Raw genomic sequence first — 19,637 nt, 5'->3', positions numbered from 1 at the left:
GATGTGAGAAGCCTGCGTGCGTGCACGACCTCACTTCACGCAACCACAGAGCCACGCCAGCTGCCAATAAAGGAGTGCGGTGGTGGACTCAATACCTAAAACACGTCACACAAGACGGGCTTACTGCTCTATCTCTCTGCGCGCGCGTGTGCGTGCGTGCGAGCTGGTGTGCGGTTTCTCGTCCCTTCCTCATGCGCCGTACCGCGCTAACCATTTCTTTTTTCCCCTCGCCTCTGCTCGCTCACCCCTCCCTCCAATGCGCCGTGAACCGTACTGTCACCGCTGTGCTCCTCCATCACCTGCTGGCTCTCGAGATTCCTCCCGTGCATTCCGTCCTCACGACACCGCCCCTCTTCTCTTCTTTTTTCACTTCCCGTCTTTGACGGTGGTCGCATTGCTGCACTGCCATCTCTCAGAACGGCAGCAGCGGCCTTTTTTTTTGGCTACTTGTAGAGACAGGGGTGTGTGCGGAGCCGGGCTGTGTCTCTGCTTGCCGGGTCACGCCTCTCCCTCCTCCCCGCCGGCCCCCTCTTATCCGTCTGTACTTGATCCAGCGGCCACGTGTGCGGAAACGGACAGGCGCGCGTGCAGGCCGACGCATACACCGACGCTCCTTCGGTGCGCAGTGCGCATCATGCGCAACCGCGTCGGCGACGAGGCTCGCCAGCGCAACGGCATCGCTGTACAGAGGATCTTCGACAGGAGCGCCGATCAGCGTGCCCGCACCGCAGCCCAGTTCCATCGCGACCACGGTGAGCGCGCCACCGTACGGACGGGGAGTGATCGCTACGACGGGTGCGAGTCTACGGGACCGTCGTTTCGTGTGTCCTCTACTTCTGCAGCAGCGCTGGTAGGCACCGTCGGCAGGGACGACAGGGGCGTACGACCGGCGTGGTGCGATCCCCGCTGTGGCAGACTTCTCTCTCGCTCCTCTCTTGATGTACCCTCGCGCGCCAGCAGCCAGATGAAGCCGGCCGAACACACCGGCGCCTTGCCTCCTTCGCATCAACAGCCTCTGCTGGCTGGCGCTGCGCCGGAACAGCAGCCCACGGGTGCGGTGTCACTGGAGGACGTGAATGGCGCCAGTCGCTCGTGCTTCCGCCTCGAGGTCCAAAAAGCTCAGCACGCTCGCGGCATTGACACATCGCTAGCGGACGCGGCGCTGACACCCTACGAAGCGAGAAAAGCGCAGCGGAGGGCGTATCATCACCAGCAGGCCGTGCTGCGCCACGAGCGAACGATTCCACGTCGGCGCGTCGTCGATCCGTACGTGCATCTCACCGGCGCGCAGGCGGATGTGTGCTTGGTGGTGCCGAACACGTACACAGCGGACCGACTCGTAGAACGCAACGGCGGACGATGGGTACTCGACAATCCGCACCGCCAGCAGCTTTACAAAGGTGAGCCGATCATGACGCGCCTCATGCAGGGCGAGTTCTACAGAGAGGGCGCGGCGCGCCGCGCTGCAGGAGAGCCGCGCCATTACCTGTTGGCAAAAAACCGCCGCGATGTGCGTGTGGTGAGTGAGATAAACCGGGCAGAACGGCAGCGGCGCCAGTCGCCCTCGCACCACTGCGTCTGCTCCAAGTAGTGCCGAAGGGAACGCTTATGGGTGTGCGAGCGCGCGTGCTTGGACGTTGTTAACGTGGGTCTGCGCAGGGCACACCCGAGCTTGTATGCGCGTGTGCGCGGCACACGATAGAAGTGCGCACGTACTAGATTTGTGCCTCCCCGCTGACACCCGAGGGGATGTGTGTGGCAGGTTACAGCACATTGGAAGATATAGACGTAAAGCGCACGTGATACATCACGTGTCTTTTTTTTTTTTCGATATTATGTGTCTCGACTTTGTTCGCTCCACAACCTCCTTTCGCACCTCTTCGTTCTGAGCACGTGCATGCCTGTGTATGTGTCTCTGCCTGTGCTTGCTTGTGTTGTGTTCTGCACCCTTTCCCTCCCTATCCCCAAGGAGGCGTACCCACAACTCATGATCGAAACGCAAGACGCGCACTCAAGTGCGATGCGCGCCTGTGCGCTCGGCCGAGCAGAAGAGCAGCTGATGAGACGGGGAGACACTGCGGTGGCACGCTGATCGTGGCGGTGGTGCTTCACTGCTGATGCCTGAGAGTATCCCCTGTGTGCACGCCGCTTTCTGTAGTGACGATGGCCGTCAACCACAAGCATACGCGCTCGTGTGCGGCATTGTCGTGCCTGAGCAGCCACACATGACACGTCTTCTCTTCTTACTCTCTAAATGTGCCTCGCCTTTTTTTTCCCGCTTCTTTTGTGCGCTGATCTGCCCATCGCGGGCACTGCGGCACCCACCCACTCACGCAAGCTGCACACAAGCATCGCAGTGAGGTTCCACTTTGCACCCACACGCGCACCAGTAGCCATACACCAGCTCACTCAGCCAACCACACTCGAGGATCGTGTTTCTGCCGCTGCGCACCGGCAGAGCGACGCACACGAGCCAGAAGAAGCTCAGCAGCACCCGGCCTCTTTCTTTCCTTGCATCTTTCTCCTCTGCCGCTGTGCTTCCCCCTGCGCATCGGTGAACACCGTCACGGCTCTCCCTGCTCTCTTTCTCTCATTGCTCAACTTAGAAGTCCGCCGCCTTTCGTCCTCCATCTCTGCGAAACGCGTTTCTCTTGCCTCGTTGCTCTTTTTTTTTCTCTGCTGTCACTGCCCATCGCATCACGGGACCCCTCCCCTCCCCCCCACACACACTTGATTGGTTTTCCTTTCTGAAGTCTGGCAGCGTTGTCACTCCCCCCTCCCCCTCCCCTCTCCCTCCATCTGTTGTGTGTGTGTGTGTGGACAGCGAATCCACACGCGGCCCCTGCTGCTGCTGCTTAGACTGGCGAGCTCTTGCCTGCTTTGGCAGTGTACCCCAAAAAAAAGCTACTCTCGAACACAGCTTTCATTTAGAGGCTCAATTCGCGCGATCCTTCTCGGGCCTTGACTCTGCTGCTCGGCCTCCTGCCCCGGTTTCTTCGGTCTGTTGGCTTCTGTTGCCTCCTGCGCCGTGTGCGGCGTGTGAATTTTGCCTGAGAAGGTTGTGCGTCGCTCCGTATTGTGCTGACTGCATATCCACGACTCCCACCCGCACCCCGCCTCAACCACATCACACACGCGCACATGTCAACCATGCAGACATGCATCTCTCGCCATCACACGTCGAAGCTCACACTGGTAGGCACGTATGTGGGCTCGAAGGTGGCCAAGGCCGTGTTGATGTCCGCCGCGGCCGGGAAGCTGACGCCGGAGATCGTAGGCGAGGCGCTTATGTCTTCGTCGACGATTCGCGGACACGTGCAGCGAGAGGCGGTGCGGCTACTCGTCGTCCGCATCTCCATGCGCGCGCCGCAGCAGCTGCAATGGCTTCTAAACCTCATCGGCGACTGCGCCGGAAGCCTCTCTGCCACCGATGCGTTGAGCTCTCTGGCGAAGCGGTCCCTCTTCTATCAAGTAACCTCGTTTGGTCTCCACGGCTCGGCCGCCTCGGCAATAACAACGGCCGCGCTACAGATCGGAATGACCACCTGCACCCTTCTCACCAGCAACGCCGCCTTATGGCGTGACCAGGACAGCCGCATGTCGCTTCGGCAATACCGCTACGAGCTGCTCACTTCTCTGTACACAAGCGTCGGCACCGTTGCCGGCGGCGCAGCAGGAGCGGCGGTGGGATCAATGGTGATGCCAGGTATTGGGACTGCGTTTGGATCTGTGCTCTGCTCCGTTGGCGGAGGCTACGTTCCAGGTTATCTGCGAGACAAGAAGGGCCCGGACGACCGTCGCCGCCAGCAGGCGACGGCGCTTCGCCGCTTCACCCCACTGCGGATGCACGATACGCAGGACGGCGCCGTGTTCATGTCCATGGAGGAGCTCGCCGAGGCGTCGCCCATCGCTCCGGCATCTGCAGCCGCACAGGTGAGCGAAGCGCTAAAGGCGATGCAAGAGCTGCAGGATACCGGTGATACCAGTGCGAGAGATGGTGGCGCGGCGAAGGCCACGGAGGTGGATTCTGAAAATGGTGACGCAGAGGTGGGCGACGAACCGGTATGGCTAGACTTTGTCCGCTCCGAGACGCCTGGTACTATATCGCTGACGGAGTCGTCCGCGGACACTAAGGCGAGCATCGATGGCGAGGACGGCAGCCAAGCGCCGCTCATGCGCAGCTGCCTGCGGTTCAGCCCGTCGCTGGCGGTGCTTTCGAAGAAGGGAAGCATTCACGGTGATTGTAGCAGTGGGGCGCAGTCAAGCGGAACCTCCTTCCAGGAAGCAGATCCCGTCAGTGCTGACGCTGCGATGATCACCTCTCTCTCCTCCGCTCCCTCGTCGTTCTGCGACGCAGTCGATGCAGAGACCGCGACGACGGCAGCAGAGCGCTTTGAGGGCCGCGCGAAGTACGTGACGGCGTCAACGGCAGAGGAGCTCCAACGGGAGCTGGAGAAGTGTGGCGGGGACAGCGATGTACTGTTTTTGTTTGCGTAACGTGCGCATGCGCGGGCGAGACCGATGCGGCGCGCTGAAGCAACGGGCGCCTCCTTGTGCGTACATGGCGGACAGCCATGCCTTGGTAGATGTATGTTGCATGCTTATGTGTCGTTGATGAGTGCGACGCAGACACGCAAGGCTTGCGACCTTGCATATACGTCTCTCGTTTTCTCCTGTGAGGTTTCGCGCCTTGATTCTGTACCCGAAACGGGCAGGGAGGGAACGAGCGCACACTGCTGGGCGGTGCTGCATCCAGCTGCTTCTTTGGCGCCCACTGGTTCATGTATCTGCGCATGTCTGTGTATTCGCGTGCGTTTCTTCTCGGTTCTCAGCACGTTTCGCGACACCAGTGCTGTGATATCAGGACACATGCGTTTGTGCCTGTGCACGGTGTGGTTTACTTTCTGCTCTCTCTCATGTGCGTGACCTCTTTTTGCCTTTGATTTTTGTTCCAACCCGCCGCTGTCTCCGCCTGCCTGTATGTCTGCGAGTGCTCAGTGTACCTGCTAGCCGCTGGCGTTGCCCACCGCTGTACGCGCGTCTGTGTGTGCGTGTGTGTGTGTGGTGGGGTAATTCCGCGTCCACGTCCGCTTTCGTTTGGGCTCTCTTTCTCTCTCTCTGCCTCTCTCTCTCTCTCGGCTTTTTTTTTGTGTTGTCTCCCGCCACCAGTGCTCTCTTTTTTATTTTCAAAGAGCAGGGAGGCAGGGAAGGAGCCGCAGAGGAGGCGCATGCGCACCCGTCCACACTGCGGCTCACCTGCGTGTCCTACTCGGATACAAGCCTACGGACACATGCGCACGAGAGCGAAGCGAAAAACGGTGCTTGCGTGTCTGTGCGTTTGCCTTTCTGTATCCTTTCTTTCGCTGCATGCGCGCGTGTGTGCTCGCCCCTTCCGTCTTTGCGTGCCGAGGCTATCTCGTGCTCCTTCTTGCTTACCGACACGGCGGTTGCTGTTGCCATGTTTCTCTTTGTTGTTGTGTCATCGTTTGCCGTGCGTGCGTGTCTGTGCTCTCCTCCTTTTCCTTCCTCATCTCACGTGTTTGGTCTGTAGACTCGCTCCAAGCTGATTTCTGCCGCCGCGATCATCACCTTCGTCTTCCTTCATTATTCTTCCTGTTCCTGCTGTTCCTGCTTCGTGTCCAGTGCTCTTTCTTCACCAACTGCGTGCTCATACACAGTTTTACTGCCAGGGGGAGAGGGGATCTGCCATGGACTGCTGCACGTACTCATGCCTGCGTGAACGTGTTCGTTTTCGGCGGTTACGTCCGACACGTGACCAAGGGCAGGAGGAGAGGGCCGGAGTGTCGCAGACCGACACACGCACGCACACACACGCACACGCACGCGCCAATGTCATCGCAGCATCACATACAAAAGGAAGATGAGAAACTCGACGCGTCGACCATGCCTTCCTCGGACCCCCTCCTCTCTTCGCCGAGCGTCGGGCGTTGAGTGGGGATCGGGGACGGAGAAAGATGGAGAAGGCGGAGATGAGAGAGAGAGAGCTCAAGCAGCACTTTCACACGAGCCATCTTTTACGCGTGCACCCTCCTCCTCTTCCTCTTTCCTCGGCCACCTCTGCCCGTGTGTGTTAATCCACCGCTTCCTTTACTGGCACTGGTGGTACCCTCCATTCTTAGCCAGAGAGAGTGCGTGTGTCTGTGTGTCGAAGTCCGTGTGAAGAAAGGCTACTGCTATCACTGAGAGGGCCCTCGGGGAAGGTGGGGAGGAGGAGGAGTGTGAGAGGGGGACGGCGCAGGCGCTTCGTGCTGTCGATTTGCAGCTGCCTCTTTGCTCAAGCTTTCTCACCCCCCACCCCCATGCTTTCCGGTCGCCGCCACGGAGAGCTGCTTGCTGCGGTGCACCATGTCTGGCATCAACACATACGCCTCTCTCCTTGTCTCCTCTCCTCTGGGTCTTTGCTTTTACTTGCTTCACGCTTTCTACGTACGATGCTGCCCTGCACCTCGACTCACGCATGCCCCGCTCTTACATGCGCATGCTGTGCATCTTCGTCGATGCATGACTACACTCACTCACGGTCACGTGTAACATGATGGCGCCGGTGCATGTATGCGTCTACGTGTGACCAAATCACGGTCGCCCCCCCCCCCCTTCCCCCACACAACCCACACGCCATGTCATCGCGTGCAAGTCCTGAGCTTCTTATTTAGGCGTTGTCCAGTCCAGTCGGAGTCTCTATCGGCAAAAAAGAAGGCGTAGCACACGTCTGCGCACCTTCCCGGCTTACATATTGTCAGCCGCAGACGCCCGCACGCTCACACACTGCGCGACTTGCTTTTTGTACTCTTGTGCCCCCACAGCGCATCGAAGGAGAGGGGCGTTTGCCTGTGTGTCTCTCTATTTCTTTCAGCATCGCACTCAAGAGAAGCGTCACCGCGGCATCTTCCCTACCGCCCCTGCGCCCCTCCTCCCTCTTCCCATCCTCGCAACTCCCGCACTGGGCAGCGTCACAGCAAACTGACACAGACTATCATCCGCAGGCAATACATTTCGCTTTCTTCTCTCAAATCCTTTTCCCACCCTTTGTCTTTGGCCCGCGCCGCCGCTGTTGTCTCGCTGCACTCCTCCCCTCATTCTGCCTCTCTGTCAGTGCGTGCGCGTGCGTTTGCGTGCGTGTGTGTGTCGCTGCTGCCGGTGTTGCACCTCTTCCCACGCCACTGCCGCTGCCGCTGACTGCTGCCAAGCATTTCTCTGTGCTCTTCTTCCCCCTTCCCTCTCCATTTTATCCGCTCGGACGTGGCGGCCTTCTGCATCGCTTGTGCGCGGCCAATTACTCTCTTCGACTTTTTGGAGGGGTGGTGTTGGAGGTGGTGGTGTTTTGGGTGATGTGACGCGTGCCTTTGAGTGCTGCCGTCTCCCTCCATTGCTCTTTCCTACACCGACACACACATGTGTGAATCTTTTACTTGTCCACGTTTCCAGGCAGAGGCACAGAATATCGAGCGGCACCTCCGCAGCGGAGGTACCGCATCCCTCTCTTTCTCCCGCAACGCCCCCACCTCGTCGCTGAGAACACCTTGTCGTGAAGCGAGGGCGTGCGCACTGAGGCGAATTTTGAGACCATCAAGGACGGCGCACGCGTACGGCACGCACACACTGACACATCCCCCCACCCCCAAATATATATATATATATATTAGACTGGCACATAGAGCGAGGGCAAGAGAGTGAGATTGGCGCAACGCGCGTCCAGTTTGCAGCTGTAGACCCATTAGAGGTGGCGGTATCGCTTGAACGCGCTGGCCACGCCCACGCCGACATACGCCCCACCGCGTGCTTGTGTATCCTTGTTCTGTTCTTTGCCTGTCTTCTCCACTGCGTGCACCGTGGTTTTTCTTGTGTTGTGTTCGCCTGCTCGCCGCGCGCTCGCTACACCGTCCTCCTCCCCACCGTATTACTCTCTTTCTTTGCTCCGTGGTGCGTGTGCGTGTGCGTGCTCGTCATCGCTGCCTTGTCTCTCTCTCTCTGCCTGCAGCTTGTGTTCTTTCTTCCCTCCTTTTTCGTCTTGCCTTCGACTTCTCTCTTGCCTGCGTGCCTGGATGCGGGTGTTGGTGCTGGCGCTGCTAAAACAAGGATTGTCTCCGGCTACACGCCACCCTCACCCACTACCCACTCCTCCATCTTATCCCGTCTGCCTGCTGCACACGCCAGCGTTGTGGAGGAGGGAGGTCTGCAGCCTCGCATCTCCCCCACCTCTCTCTACACGTATACGTGTGTCTCTAGATGTGCGTGCTGCGTGGTTCTTTCTTTTTATGGCTCGCATCGTTGTGCCTCTGCTTCGCTTCTTTCTTCCCATTGTGACTCCTCCGTAGCCAGCGCGCACACACACACACGCAGGTAGACACAGGAAAGCGTTCTTGCGCCTCACCTCTGCACGAGCCGCCACAGCGACCTCTTACCGCAAATATGTCTGTCTCGGAGAGGTGTGACCCCTTCTCGCCACACAGGCCAGGCTGCTTCAGCATGGCGAGCCCGCCTCTGCGGGCGTCGGATCTTTCCTCGCCCAGCCCAAGCATCAGACTGCAGCGGGAGCGGACGCGCAGCATGGGGACCCGGCTCAGCGCCTCGATCACTCGCGATGGCGCTGAAAGGGTGCTGCCTGCATCCTCCTCACGAGTGGAGACGCTGGCGCGCGATGCAAATAAGAAGTGCGAACAACAGCTAATGCAAGAGGAGGAGCTGTGTGGTCCCTCGTATCGCGAGGTCGAAGGCCGACGTCCCTCAAGAACTCTAAGCCCCGGCGGTGCCGGTGACACAAGCGGCGCCGAGGACGGAGGCCGCGTCCGTGGCAAGGAGTACGTGGAAGACAGCGACGACGAAGATGTGTACAACTCGCACGTTGCGCGACGAATCCGCGCCTTTCTCGACAGCATAAAGGAGGAGGACTTTACGCGCAATCCGTCGCCGGTTGACGCGATAAGCATGGATGCTAACGGTGAGGGTATAGACGAGGAGGTACTGCGCCAGCGGCGGCTAGAACGGGCGTCAGTCGATGAGATTCGCAGCATCGCAGCGGAGGCGCAGCGCGAGCTCCTGATTGCCCTCCACGACGCCATCACACTGGAGACGGACTTGGCAGAGATGAGCGAGGACGCTGCCGTGCTCGAGCGTGCCGTCGGCCATCGGGAAGAGACCGTCGAGGTGCTGAGGATGCAGCTCAGCATAGCTGATGAGTACAACGAGGAACTGCACGGCGCCAAGAAGGAGGCGCTGCGCAAGCTCAGTGCTGCTAAGACAGAGATCGCGCTGCTCAGCCAGCGCAATGCAACGCTGTCGAAGCAACTGCAAGAAAAGGAGAAGGAGCTGCAGCTGAGTCTTGCGAGGAGTGCCAATGCCTCGGCGAGCGCGTCGCCGCCGGCGCCGGAGCGCAGGGATGAGGGCACCATCACAACCACGGAGCTGCATTCGGCGTTGATCGCGGCCCCGGCCAGTGCCGGGGCGCCCAACAACGGCAGCCTTTCCACCCCGTCTTCCCCGACGCAGCACCGAGAATGCGAGCTAGAGGGGATGCTTCGGAAGCTGCAACTTGCCTGCGACACGCTTCAGTCCACGGTAAAGGTGAAGGCTGACCTAGATCAGCAGCTGCAGCAGTTGACAATTGGCGTCGGGGAGTCGCGGGCCGACGCCGCCGCATGCGGCTCTGCAAGCAGTGAAGCTGGCATCTCTCAGTCGCACGGAGAGAGATGCGCCCCCACTGACGCGGAGCAGCGCCTGCTGCGGCGTCGGTGCAAAGACGTCGCTTGCTGCACTGACTCTCTCGAGAACGATATACGGATGCTGTCGGCGAAGGCTCGAGCGCAGCAGGCATGCACCAACGCCGTGGAGGGCGGCAGCGCTGGACACCGCAGAAGTGCAGCGGAGGCCGAGGCAGCCACCCGGCCGCAGCCGGCGGAGTCGTCCGGTCCGGCTTCCGCAAGCGCCACCTCACCAGAGGGGCAAGGAGGCAGTGGTGGCTGTGCTGAGCCTGCGGACTCTAACCTAGCGTTTCTTCAGCGGCAGCTCGACCGTGCTCAGGCAGACGCGCGGCGGCTTGAGAGCGAACTGCGCGCAGAGCGTGAAAAGTCGCAGCGACAGAGCGCGGCCGAGAAAAAGCTCTTGGAGAATGTTGCCTACCTCACCCAGAAACTGCGCGCCCGCGAGGCGCTGGATCGCGAGACACGCTTGCAGCGCCGGGCTGAGAAGAGCGGTACGCGTGACGACGGTGGCGGCACTGCGGACGGGCGCCGGACTTTGCTTTACTCTCACTGCTTCAGTCAAGGAGTCAGTGCTGGCGTGCGGCGTGGGGCGAGCACGACCGCGGGGGACGTTTGTGGCGAAGGCGCCCCGACATCGGTTCTGCGCCGTGCGAATCGGGAAGCCGATGCTGTCGGTATGGGCGCTGCCACGGCGGCTGCCCGGAAAGGTCGCGCGAACTCACAAGAGCTGCGCCAGCGTAGAGAGTCGGTCTTTGCGGCGCTGCGCGACGCTCGAAGGGCCAGCGATGAGCGCCGCTCCTCCCACGTTGAGAGCGACACACGGCGCAGCTCAGATGGGCAGACGTCCTTCTCCTCTATCCCGCCGACTTCCTCGTCGCGCGACGCAGCGCTGAAAACGAGCGGCAACGCAGTCAAGAGCGGCACGAGAAGTACCACACCCACTTTGACTCCGTCGCGCGGCTAGGTGGGTGTATGTCTCCGCAACTTTCGCGTTGCTTGCCGAGATCCTCTCACCCCCTCTTCCGAAGTTGGCGTGACGCCTCCTGCGGCCGATCTCGCCCCCCTCTCGGCGGGCCGGTAGGTGGCAGTGAGCGTGGACTTGCCACGAGGCGGCCGCAGTGGGTCTCAGGCGTCGTTGGTGCGTGAAAAGGGCTTGAGCAGTACAGGGGGCGTGTAGCCACATTGGGAAGAAGGCCCACAGGGCCGACCGCCGTGGGAGGTGTTCCTGCGCTCCAATGCCTCTCTCTCTTGTCTGCCTTTCCCTTTTCTCTTCGTTGTCGGGCTCCGGTGGTGTCTGCCTGCTGCCCTCCTCGCTGCACGTATGTGCGCATGTGTGGGGGTGTGCCCCTCTTCCCCTTTTGCCCTCCGCTTGCTTCGCTGAGCTTTTCTCCTTTTCTATTGTTTCCCCAGTGGTGCCCGTCATCTGCGCATCTCTGGGCAGGTTGCTGTGCTTCCTTCTACCTCTCCACGACCTCTATTTTCTTCTTCCATCGTTCTCGCACAGCCACGCCCCCTAGATACCTCTCATGTCGATCTGCAGTGCTTGGACTTGTGTGTGTGTTGCCCCCTCACCGGAGATGTGCTCAGCACCCCTCGGCATGTGCACATGTCTCTCTCTCTGTGCAGCAGCATGCGCCTGGGGCTCCGTGGGAATGGGAGAGTGGGCGAGCGCTGAGCGCGTCGCACTGTTTGTGCACCTGTCGTTGCGGCGTCGTGCATATTTTCCGCTCACTGGCGTGAACCTCTTTCTCTCTGCGTTTTACTATGCCGTGCCGCCAACACATGCGCGCCGCCGTCACCATCATCCCTCTTTCTTCTCTTTACCTTTCCCCTTTCGCCATCTCGAGGTGAATACGGTATTATCATCGACGTGGCGCGCACACAGACGGTGCGTGTGTGTCTCCCCTTCTCGGTGAGCGCGCCACGCTTCCCACCTCTTTTTTTTTGCTTGCCTCCCTTTTTTTGCCGTGTTACAACGCCCGCGTCCCCAAACGCCTCCGTTCGCTGCTTCCGCTTGTCTGTATTTGCGGCCCGCTTTCGTCCCCTCCTTGTTCCACCTCTTGCCTAGCTCATTTCTCATGCGCGCGTCCTGCGAAGTAGTTATTGGGCGAGGGGGAAGAGGAAGGTTGTACTTTGCCTCTCTTTTCTGCGCGCTTCTTCGGGTCTCGCTGCCGACCCGTGGATGCCCGGCGTCGCACTCCGCTTTCTGGCTCGTGTTCGTGCTGAAACCCATGGTGGGGTGCTAACGACCGCGTCGGCACGCTCTGGGCGACAAACACACACACACACACACACGGTCTGGCGTAAGTGTGCGTCGTGGCGCGATCTGCACCGGCTTGTGCGTGTGCGTCTTCGATGGCGTTCTTTTATGCATCTTTCTCTACCCCTCTGCCGCGTGCGCATTTGGGCACAAGGGCCACCCGCGCTCCCCTCTTTCTGCTCCGCTGTCGCTTCTTGTCCAATGGGCGGAGGGTCACCGCTGCTGCTTGCTTCTCTTTGGTATTCTCCGCTGCCGTTGCCGCTCTCTTGTAAAGCTCAGTCATCGCTTCGTTTTCTCGTGCGCGCGTGGCAGCATGCCCGTTTCTCGTCGTTCGACAGTTGTCTCGCCCCCCTTGATGGTGGGAGGGGGAGACGGAGGACGCCGCCGTGAGCGGTATCGCAGGGCCCAGTGCACCTCCCACTCTGTCTGCGGGGGGGGGGGGGGGGGCTGGGCAGCCCCTCCTCTATCCCACCCTCATCGCTGCCAACGCCGAACCACTTCTGGTGGTGACAGGGCCAGGCACCCACGACACGGTGTGGAGGACAGAGCGATGGATCGCTGCTGACGTCGGCGGCCCGGTCCTGGGTGGGGTGGCGTCGGAGCGCCCCGCGACCGTGAAGAGGTCTGTGCCACACCCACCTGATAGGCAGAGTGCCCGCGTGACTCGAGCGTGTGTCCCACCCGGCCCCTCGCAGGGCCGACGGCTGGTGTGGGGCGCCGGAGTGCCACCCCGGGGGAGATGCACCCGGTGGCGACCGGCATAGTGGGGTGGGTAGAGTTTTTAGGCGCCGGGGCCGTGCTGTCCGATGAACGGGTCGGCGCATTGCTGTGCCGGCGTGTGTCTACGGCTGCTCTGCACCGCGCGATGGGCCCTGTGACAGGCCAGGGGAGGAGGTGGGGAGGGGGAGAGGAGTCACGCGGAGTTGGACCTCCTGCTGTGTGGCAGAGCGAATGGACGCATCAAGGAAGAGATAAAGAAAAGAAAACCATGTGGCCGGTCAACTTCGCTTGTGTCACTTCTCTCTGTGCCAGCAACATCGCTCATGTAATGAATGATGCTGATGGTAGTGTGCGTGTGAGCTTTACTTCTGCTTCTTGTTTTATCTCGCCGTTATCTCCTGGTACCCCTCGTGGTGGTGGTATTGGCTGTCCTCTTTCCTCGTCCTTTTCGTGGCTTTCCCTTCCCGTCCCTTGCAGCATACGCCGCCGCCGCTGTTGACCCCGGCCGCCCCTGCCCCTCCGCCAGTGTGTCTTCCACGCTATCCATAGACACAGTGCGCGAACAGGAGTAATGCGGCCCTTTCTCAGTTATGACGCGTACGAGAGGTGGCAGAGGAAAGCTGTTCACAGGGGACATGCGTGGTTAGCGCATGACTTTGCTCGCGAACGTGTGCGCACACGTAAACACACACACACACACACACACACAAACACGGCCGCTTCGGCAGCGGGCCCTTCCGCAGGCTGCAGGAACTCGTCAAGGGCTTGTGTGATGCGTTCCTACTCACTCTTGCGACTTGTCTGGCTTGGGGTCTTCGCGTTGGCGCGTATTCTGCCACGACTTCTCCCTCTCCTCAAGTGTGCTGCCTGGCCGCTCGACGCTGTCGCCATGCCCACAATGAGGCGCCTGTGCATACCAGGATCACCACAGCATGCTTACGTCATCGCCTTGGCCCGCCTGTATCTCATCATTGTTTCGCACGCACGCGGCCTCTTCCGTGTCTTGACGCCCCCTTTTCACGCATACACGGTTGCAAGTTGCATGCCTGTTGCTGCTGTGCACAAAACCGCTCATGCGAGTAGACCGCTCGCTAAGTGCCTTTCTCTCTTTCTGTGCTTGTGTGTCCACATCTGTGCGTACGCAGAAACGGGGCGCTTCACCATTGCCGTGAGTCGACCGCGTCCACCGCGCATAGCCGACGAGGACTGGAGGGGAGACAGGCAAGCATCACCCCTCCTTCCCATGCCAACATGAGCGCCACAGTGCCTGCTGCGCACGCGCACGAGGGCACGGGCGGCTGCGCGCCATGCCACGTATCCACTTTGCACCCCTGCGAAGGGGATGGAGGGGAGGAGGAGAAGGGGTATAGTGCGTCGTCGGGCGCAGACGCCGCCGTCGAACCTTTGGACCCTCTTCGCTGCTTCAGCGCTTTCGATGTACTGCGCGGTGCCCTTGCCACCTGCACGTGTGCGCCAGCCCTCTCTCGCTCGACAGAAAAAGGCGCTGGCTCCCCCTCGCTACTCCCAGGCGCCCCTCTGCCGTCAGCGTGGAGGACGGAGCAAACGCGGGAGGCGTTGGGGACATTGGTTGACCTTGTCGCGGCCGACGTTGGCATTTCGAGCGCACGGCACGGGCAAGACGAAGCACCAAAGGATGTGGAGAGCGCCAGGTCTCGACTCAGTGTGGACGCACTGCTCTTGCACCTCACGGCGGAGGGGCCAAGTCTGCGGGCAGCCCTGCGCCGCCGGCGTCGTCAACTCCTACCGATGCCTCCGCGCGATGACGCGACAACCCACTCAGAGCCAGAGGCGTGTGATGAGGCGCGCGCCGCTTGTGAAGAGGATGAGGCCTTGACAGTTCTCATTCGCTGCGCGGCCAGCGTTGCACTGGCCAACCGCAACCTAGGGAGCAATGCACGGAAGGACAGGAAAGAGGTGCAGACGCCTGCTAGCCGTGTGCTACAGACGTGCACGGCTCTCTCTCTTCTCCGCACCAGCTCGCTTTTTCACCAGCCGCTGCGCGCAGGGACTGAACACACGGCAGCGTCTCGATCCGCCATCGCAGCAGCTGATGCGCCCGCGTACTGGTGCTCGACCGGCTGCATGGGCCTTGATCAGGCACTAGGTGGTGGGGGCTTCCGCAGTGGTTGGGTCACCGAGGTGTACGGCGAGGCTGGGGCAGGCAAGACGCAGCTGGGGCTTCAGTGCCTCCTGCAGCAGGCTGCTACAGATGTTTGCCACGCGGCCGTAGCCCTGGCGCTAGCCAGCAACGCAGACCTGACGTCCCTTGCTCACATGGCGACGGCAGCGGGAATGTGCGGCTCCAGCAGCCCTGCTGTGAAGTGCATGGAAGTGTTTGACCGCGATGCTGTCGAGGCAGCGCGCTGTGCTGTGGTGTACCTGGTTTCCGAGGACGTGCCCACCTCCCGGCTGGGGTCGCTGGCCGCCGCAGCTGTAGGGCGGGCTGTTCGCGCTGTGCGGCTTCACCCACTCGTCAATCAGCTGCCATCTTGTGCTGTGAAGACAGTGTGGGGCTGCGTTGAGCGCACATGCACTGTGCCGATGGTTTTGTCCAGTCTGCAGATTCGCCACGTTACATCAGTGGCGGAGGTGCTGCGGCTGCTAGAGCCTCTGCCGCATTCACGGCTTGCCCAGGCCTCAGGGATTACCTCTCTCACCAACGCTATCCCCAACAGGGCCCAGAGACCGCGCAGCAGCAGCTTGGTTGAGGCCGTGCGTGTCCTGGCCGGCTCTCACGGCCGTGCCTTGGTGGTGCTGGACTCCGTCGCGGCTGCAGTGGTGGCGGGGCAGTGGGACATGCAAGGTGTGGCACAGGCCGACGCGACTGTGACGGCCCTCAGTTTGCGGCTCCGGCAAGCTGTCATGACACACAACTGGTGCATTGTCGTGACGAACCAGGTGCGCGCGATCCCAACGACTGACCGTCAACGTCAGTGCGCGCTGGCACCGATCAAACGTGCTCGCTCGCCCACGACTTTCTCTGCGGCATCGGCATCCTTTTCGGCTCGCACTGTCGTACCCGCACTTGGCTTCTCCTGGGCCTCCGCGCCACACTGTCGCGTGCTTTTGCGCAAGTCCCTTTCTCACGGTGTGCGCCAGCTTGTGCTGCACCACGCTCCCTCGCATCCGCCTGCGCAGGCTAGCTACCTGATTACAGAGCACGGCATCGAAGACGCATGAGGGAAGACGCTGAGAGGCAGCGCGTGCGTGACACTGAGGGGTGCGGAAAGAGGCAGGAAAACATTTTGCCCGCGCTTTACATGAGTGCTCTCTCTCTCTCTCTGTCTCGCCGAACGCGAGGGCGTGTACGTGTGTCTGTGCTCTGCCCTCCTCTCCATCCTGCTATGCGCTCCTCTTGCTTGCGATCTTTTTCTGTCTTCGGTGACCTTACGGCTGCCATGGCGCTCTTGCCACATCATCTTGCACCTTTTCTCCGCCACGGGCGCCTAGGCGTGCTTGGACGCACGTGTCTGGTTGGTGATCAACGACGACGAGAGAAAAAAAAAGCTTTCATAACCGTCTGCGAGAGAGAGAGAGGGCGGGCGGGTGGGGGGCACCCCATGGGCTGTGTGGGAGAATGCGGCGCCGCTCTCGTTCGCCGCCTCCTCGTCCTTTCTATGCACTCCTGGCTCTTCATGTGTGCCGGTGGGAATGAAAGCCGAACAGCTTGGCTGGTAGTCGCATACCCTGCAGGGCTACACCGAGACTACTCTTGGCGCGCTCTGGCTCAGCCTCTCCTCTTTCTGTGATGTGAGTGTCTGTGCCAGGGGAATGTGACGGGTGGGGGAGGGGGCGAGGCCCGCGCTCCAGGTTATCACCTCAAATTTTCGTTACGCACACAACCTGCATCCGCCCATCACTCTTTCTATGCGTAGGTGTCCATGCATGTCCGCTGATCTCTTCGCTCCGCGTCTCCTCACCAGCCTCGCCCAACTCCGCTAAGCAACCCGCAAAACTAACCGCCGACACTGCGATTCCACCTGCATCCGCACACGCCACCGCTGTCGCTGCAGTCGTAGAGGTGCCACCCAGCTATTCGTCGTTCTTTGTTTTGCATGCGCATCCTCCCCGCCGCGGCCATTGCACTGCTTCCGTCCACCCCTCACAGCTTGCCGTTCCAGTACGGGGTGCTTCTCTCATTCGCTTGACCACTTTTTCAGCTCCGTCGCAGCGTCTGGATGTGTTTCTGGCTTTGCGAGCATGGCGTCTCCACGCAAGGTAGATCTGTTCGTGGCGCGTGCCTACTCGCGCAAGGGCGTGCAGTCAGGGCTTTTCTTCTGGACTGTTTTAGCCCTCGTCTTCGCGGGGACGTTCGTCGTCTCCAAAATTCCGTTGGGCCTTTACACACCTACAGTCGGATTCCAGCAGGGCAAACACCGCGAGCCGCCAAAGCAGAGTATCCCACCCACGCCTACCACCCCAGCCGGCCGTGGCATCATTCGTGCGTACAACCAACGCATTATCGCTATCGGGGACCTCCACGGCGACATTGACCGACTCCGCAGCACCCTGCGCGCTGCGAATGTGCTGGAGAAGGACGCGGACGCCTGGCGGAAGGGGTGCAACGATGTCGTGGTGCAGCTAGGCAACGTTGTGGGCTACGGCCCCGATGTGCCGGAGATGCTGCAGCTGCTGTCGGAGCTCAAGCCGCAGGCTCTCGCCTCAGGTGGACGCCTCATCACCTTGAGCGGAAGCCAGGAGCTGCTCACCCTTTCCGGGGTCTTGGAATACGTGCATCCGCGGCTGCTGAACCTGTCCGCCGGCTATGTCGGCGTACGCTACCTGTACGGCCCTGGCGGACGCTACGGGCGCATGATGGCCGAGGAAAACTTGGCCGTGGTGATCGTCTCGGACATCGTGTTTGTGCATGGCGGGCTGACGGCCGCGTACGCCCGCCGCGGTGTCGACCAACTCAACGCCGAGTGGTATGAGGGGGCTGCCTTGAACCTGACAAGGCACCCCTTTCACGACGAGGAGAGTCCGCTGTGGGACCACAGTGTTGTGCGGGCGGCTATGGGCGGCAACTGCGGCCCTCTCTCTGCCGGCATGGCGGCGCTCAAGGCAAAGGAAAACAGGGACATCAATCTCATGGTGGTGGGCCACACGGCCATGCAGGACGGGAAGGTGGGCACCTGGTGTGCCGGCAAGCTCATGACCATCGACGTCGCCATGAGCCGATACGTCGAGAATGGCGGCTACGAGGCGTTCGTTAGCTTCCTACCGATGCTGAAAAAGGTAAAACGGAAGAAGCTCGTCCGAAGCACGGCAGAGCGCGTCCAAACGCACTATCCACTCGGCCCCGGCGTCCGCGCGACGCTCCTTACTCCGACAGAGGCTTAACGGCCATGCCCCCTTCAGCCTGCTCGGCGTGTGCGTACAGCAAAGGCTGTTGACGCTGGTGTGTGTGTGCCTGTATATATATGTCTATGCATGTATGTGTGTGTGTGTGGGTGCTGTGGCCCGATACGGACAACCGTGCGAGCTTAGAGCCTATCGCCAAGGTCGGCAACGGAACCCGAACGCGAATCGGATCCATCGGATCACGCATGATTAGGATCTCGTGAAGGAGGACGCCGATGCCCGGTCCGGGGCGAGGTCTGGGATAATGCGCGCGCGCGCGCGGAGTCACATGAGTGCGCCAGTGAAGCGAGCTGGAACTTTCACGCCCTTCGCGTCCCCTCCCACCCTTCTGTTTGCATGCTTGTGCAGGCCACACACACGTGCAGACGCAGTGGCGCAGCCCTGTCGCTCTCCAAACACGGTCGCCCCTCGAGCACTTTGCAGAGAAGAGGCACTGCGCGGCGGGAGCATCCGCTTTTCCCGACAGCGGAACTTGACGACGCGAGTTTCCAAACTGCACGACGAGGCAGCACTTGGCATCACCGGCGAGGGAGGGCCTCAAGCGCCGCACGGCAAAGCGCTTCCGCGCCAGGAGCACACCACTCATGCTCGGGCGCGCGAAACCTGCCCCAGTCTACGACCGCACACATGTTTGTCATCGGGCAAGAAATCGCCCAGGCCAAGACGAACGTGGAAGGGGCCGCCAAGCGCTTGTGCCACCGCAGGACCCCGCCGCGAAGACAACAACGACAACAGTCAAGGCGGAACCGCGGGGACCGCAGTGGAGGGCAACGCCAGCAGCAACAGTAGCCTCAAGGACCCCGACAGATTCATGACGCATGAGGACGGGGGCAGGGGTTAACACGCCGACCAGAGCGGAATGCCCTAACGGCGAGGCAGGTACACAGGGCTGAGAGGGTCTGCTGGAGAGAAAGACAGTGCTTCAAAAGCGGACCGACCAGATCAAGCGGAGCCGTGAGGTGGCGATATGCGCTCAGGGCAGGCGTCCAACAAGGACCTGGATGCGACCCTTCAGCGGTGCTCCTCACAGGGGACAGTACGGACGTGCGACACCGTACCGTACGCGAGCAAGATGCGAGTCAAGCCAATAAAACCATCGTCGCGGCAGCATGTGGCCGTCTGCTTTCCATTTTTTATATCTCAGTGCTGCATTGGGGGTGTGCTGACGTGGAGCATGAAGGAGGGAACCTACGAGCTTACCGTGTTCGCTTCCGCACAGTCTGATGCTGTACAACTCGACGTGCGCCGGGGTCTGCAAGCAGTGTGGCCGCGCCTTTCTATTCTCAATGGGTACGACGCATAAAGCAAGCGTGCGTTAGCAATGGCTGTGGCTCATTCATGGTGACATCGCTCTTTTCCGATGACCACGCCGGTGCAAACGGTGGTGCGCGTCAACAGTTCCGGGCTGCTTACGCCGTTTCTTCATCCGGGCGACGCGGGAGGCGGATGCCTCTGGAAGCTTGGAGGGCTACCGTGAGGCCCGAATGGGAGCTGTGGGCACGCGGTTGGACTCTCGAGGCGCTTGTGGAGGCGCATAATGCAGGCCGCCGGCCTGC

General features: G+C 61.0%; 5 protein-coding genes across 5 annotated transcripts; all 5 read left to right on the top strand.

The window, feature by feature from the left end:
- Positions 1–634: 634 nt before the first annotated feature.
- LDBPK_290490 (hypothetical protein, conserved) lies at positions 635–1,591 on the top strand (the record flags this gene model as incomplete). The annotated part of the gene is made up of 1 exon (XM_003862418.1): positions 635–1,591. One exon carries the CDS (start codon positions 635–637, stop codon positions 1,589–1,591), a length of 957 nt encoding a protein of 318 aa, XP_003862466.1.
- Positions 1,592–3,150: 1,559 nt separating this feature from the next.
- LDBPK_290480 (hypothetical protein, conserved) lies at positions 3,151–4,497 on the top strand (the record flags this gene model as incomplete). The annotated part of the gene is made up of 1 exon (XM_003862417.1): positions 3,151–4,497. One exon carries the CDS (start codon positions 3,151–3,153, stop codon positions 4,495–4,497), a length of 1,347 nt encoding a protein of 448 aa, XP_003862465.1.
- Positions 4,498–8,487: 3,990 nt separating this feature from the next.
- LDBPK_290470 (hypothetical protein, conserved) lies at positions 8,488–10,683 on the top strand (the record flags this gene model as incomplete). Its single annotated transcript, XM_003862416.1, has 1 exon — positions 8,488–10,683. One exon carries the CDS (start codon positions 8,488–8,490, stop codon positions 10,681–10,683), a length of 2,196 nt encoding a protein of 731 aa, XP_003862464.1.
- Positions 10,684–13,950: 3,267 nt separating this feature from the next.
- On the top strand, positions 13,951–15,900 carry LDBPK_290460 (hypothetical protein, conserved; the record flags this gene model as incomplete). The annotated part of the gene is made up of 1 exon (XM_003862415.1): positions 13,951–15,900. The coding sequence occupies one exon, from the start codon at positions 13,951–13,953 to the stop codon at positions 15,898–15,900; it is 1,950 nt and encodes a 649-aa protein (XP_003862463.1).
- A 1,020-nt stretch (positions 15,901–16,920) lies between these two features.
- On the top strand, positions 16,921–18,060 carry LDBPK_290450 (hypothetical protein, conserved; the record flags this gene model as incomplete). Its single annotated transcript, XM_003862414.1, has 1 exon — positions 16,921–18,060. One exon carries the CDS (start codon positions 16,921–16,923, stop codon positions 18,058–18,060), a length of 1,140 nt encoding a protein of 379 aa, XP_003862462.1.
- Positions 18,061–19,637: the final 1,577 nt, after the last annotated feature.

This window comes from Leishmania donovani, chromosome 29 (assembly GCF_000227135.1).
Source record: "Leishmania donovani BPK282A1 complete genome, chromosome 29".
In the NCBI taxonomy this organism is placed as follows: Eukaryota; Euglenozoa; class Kinetoplastea; order Trypanosomatida; family Trypanosomatidae; genus Leishmania; species Leishmania donovani.
The sequence above is the reverse complement of the archived record's forward strand: the minus strand, read 5'-3'. Positions and strand labels throughout refer to the sequence as shown.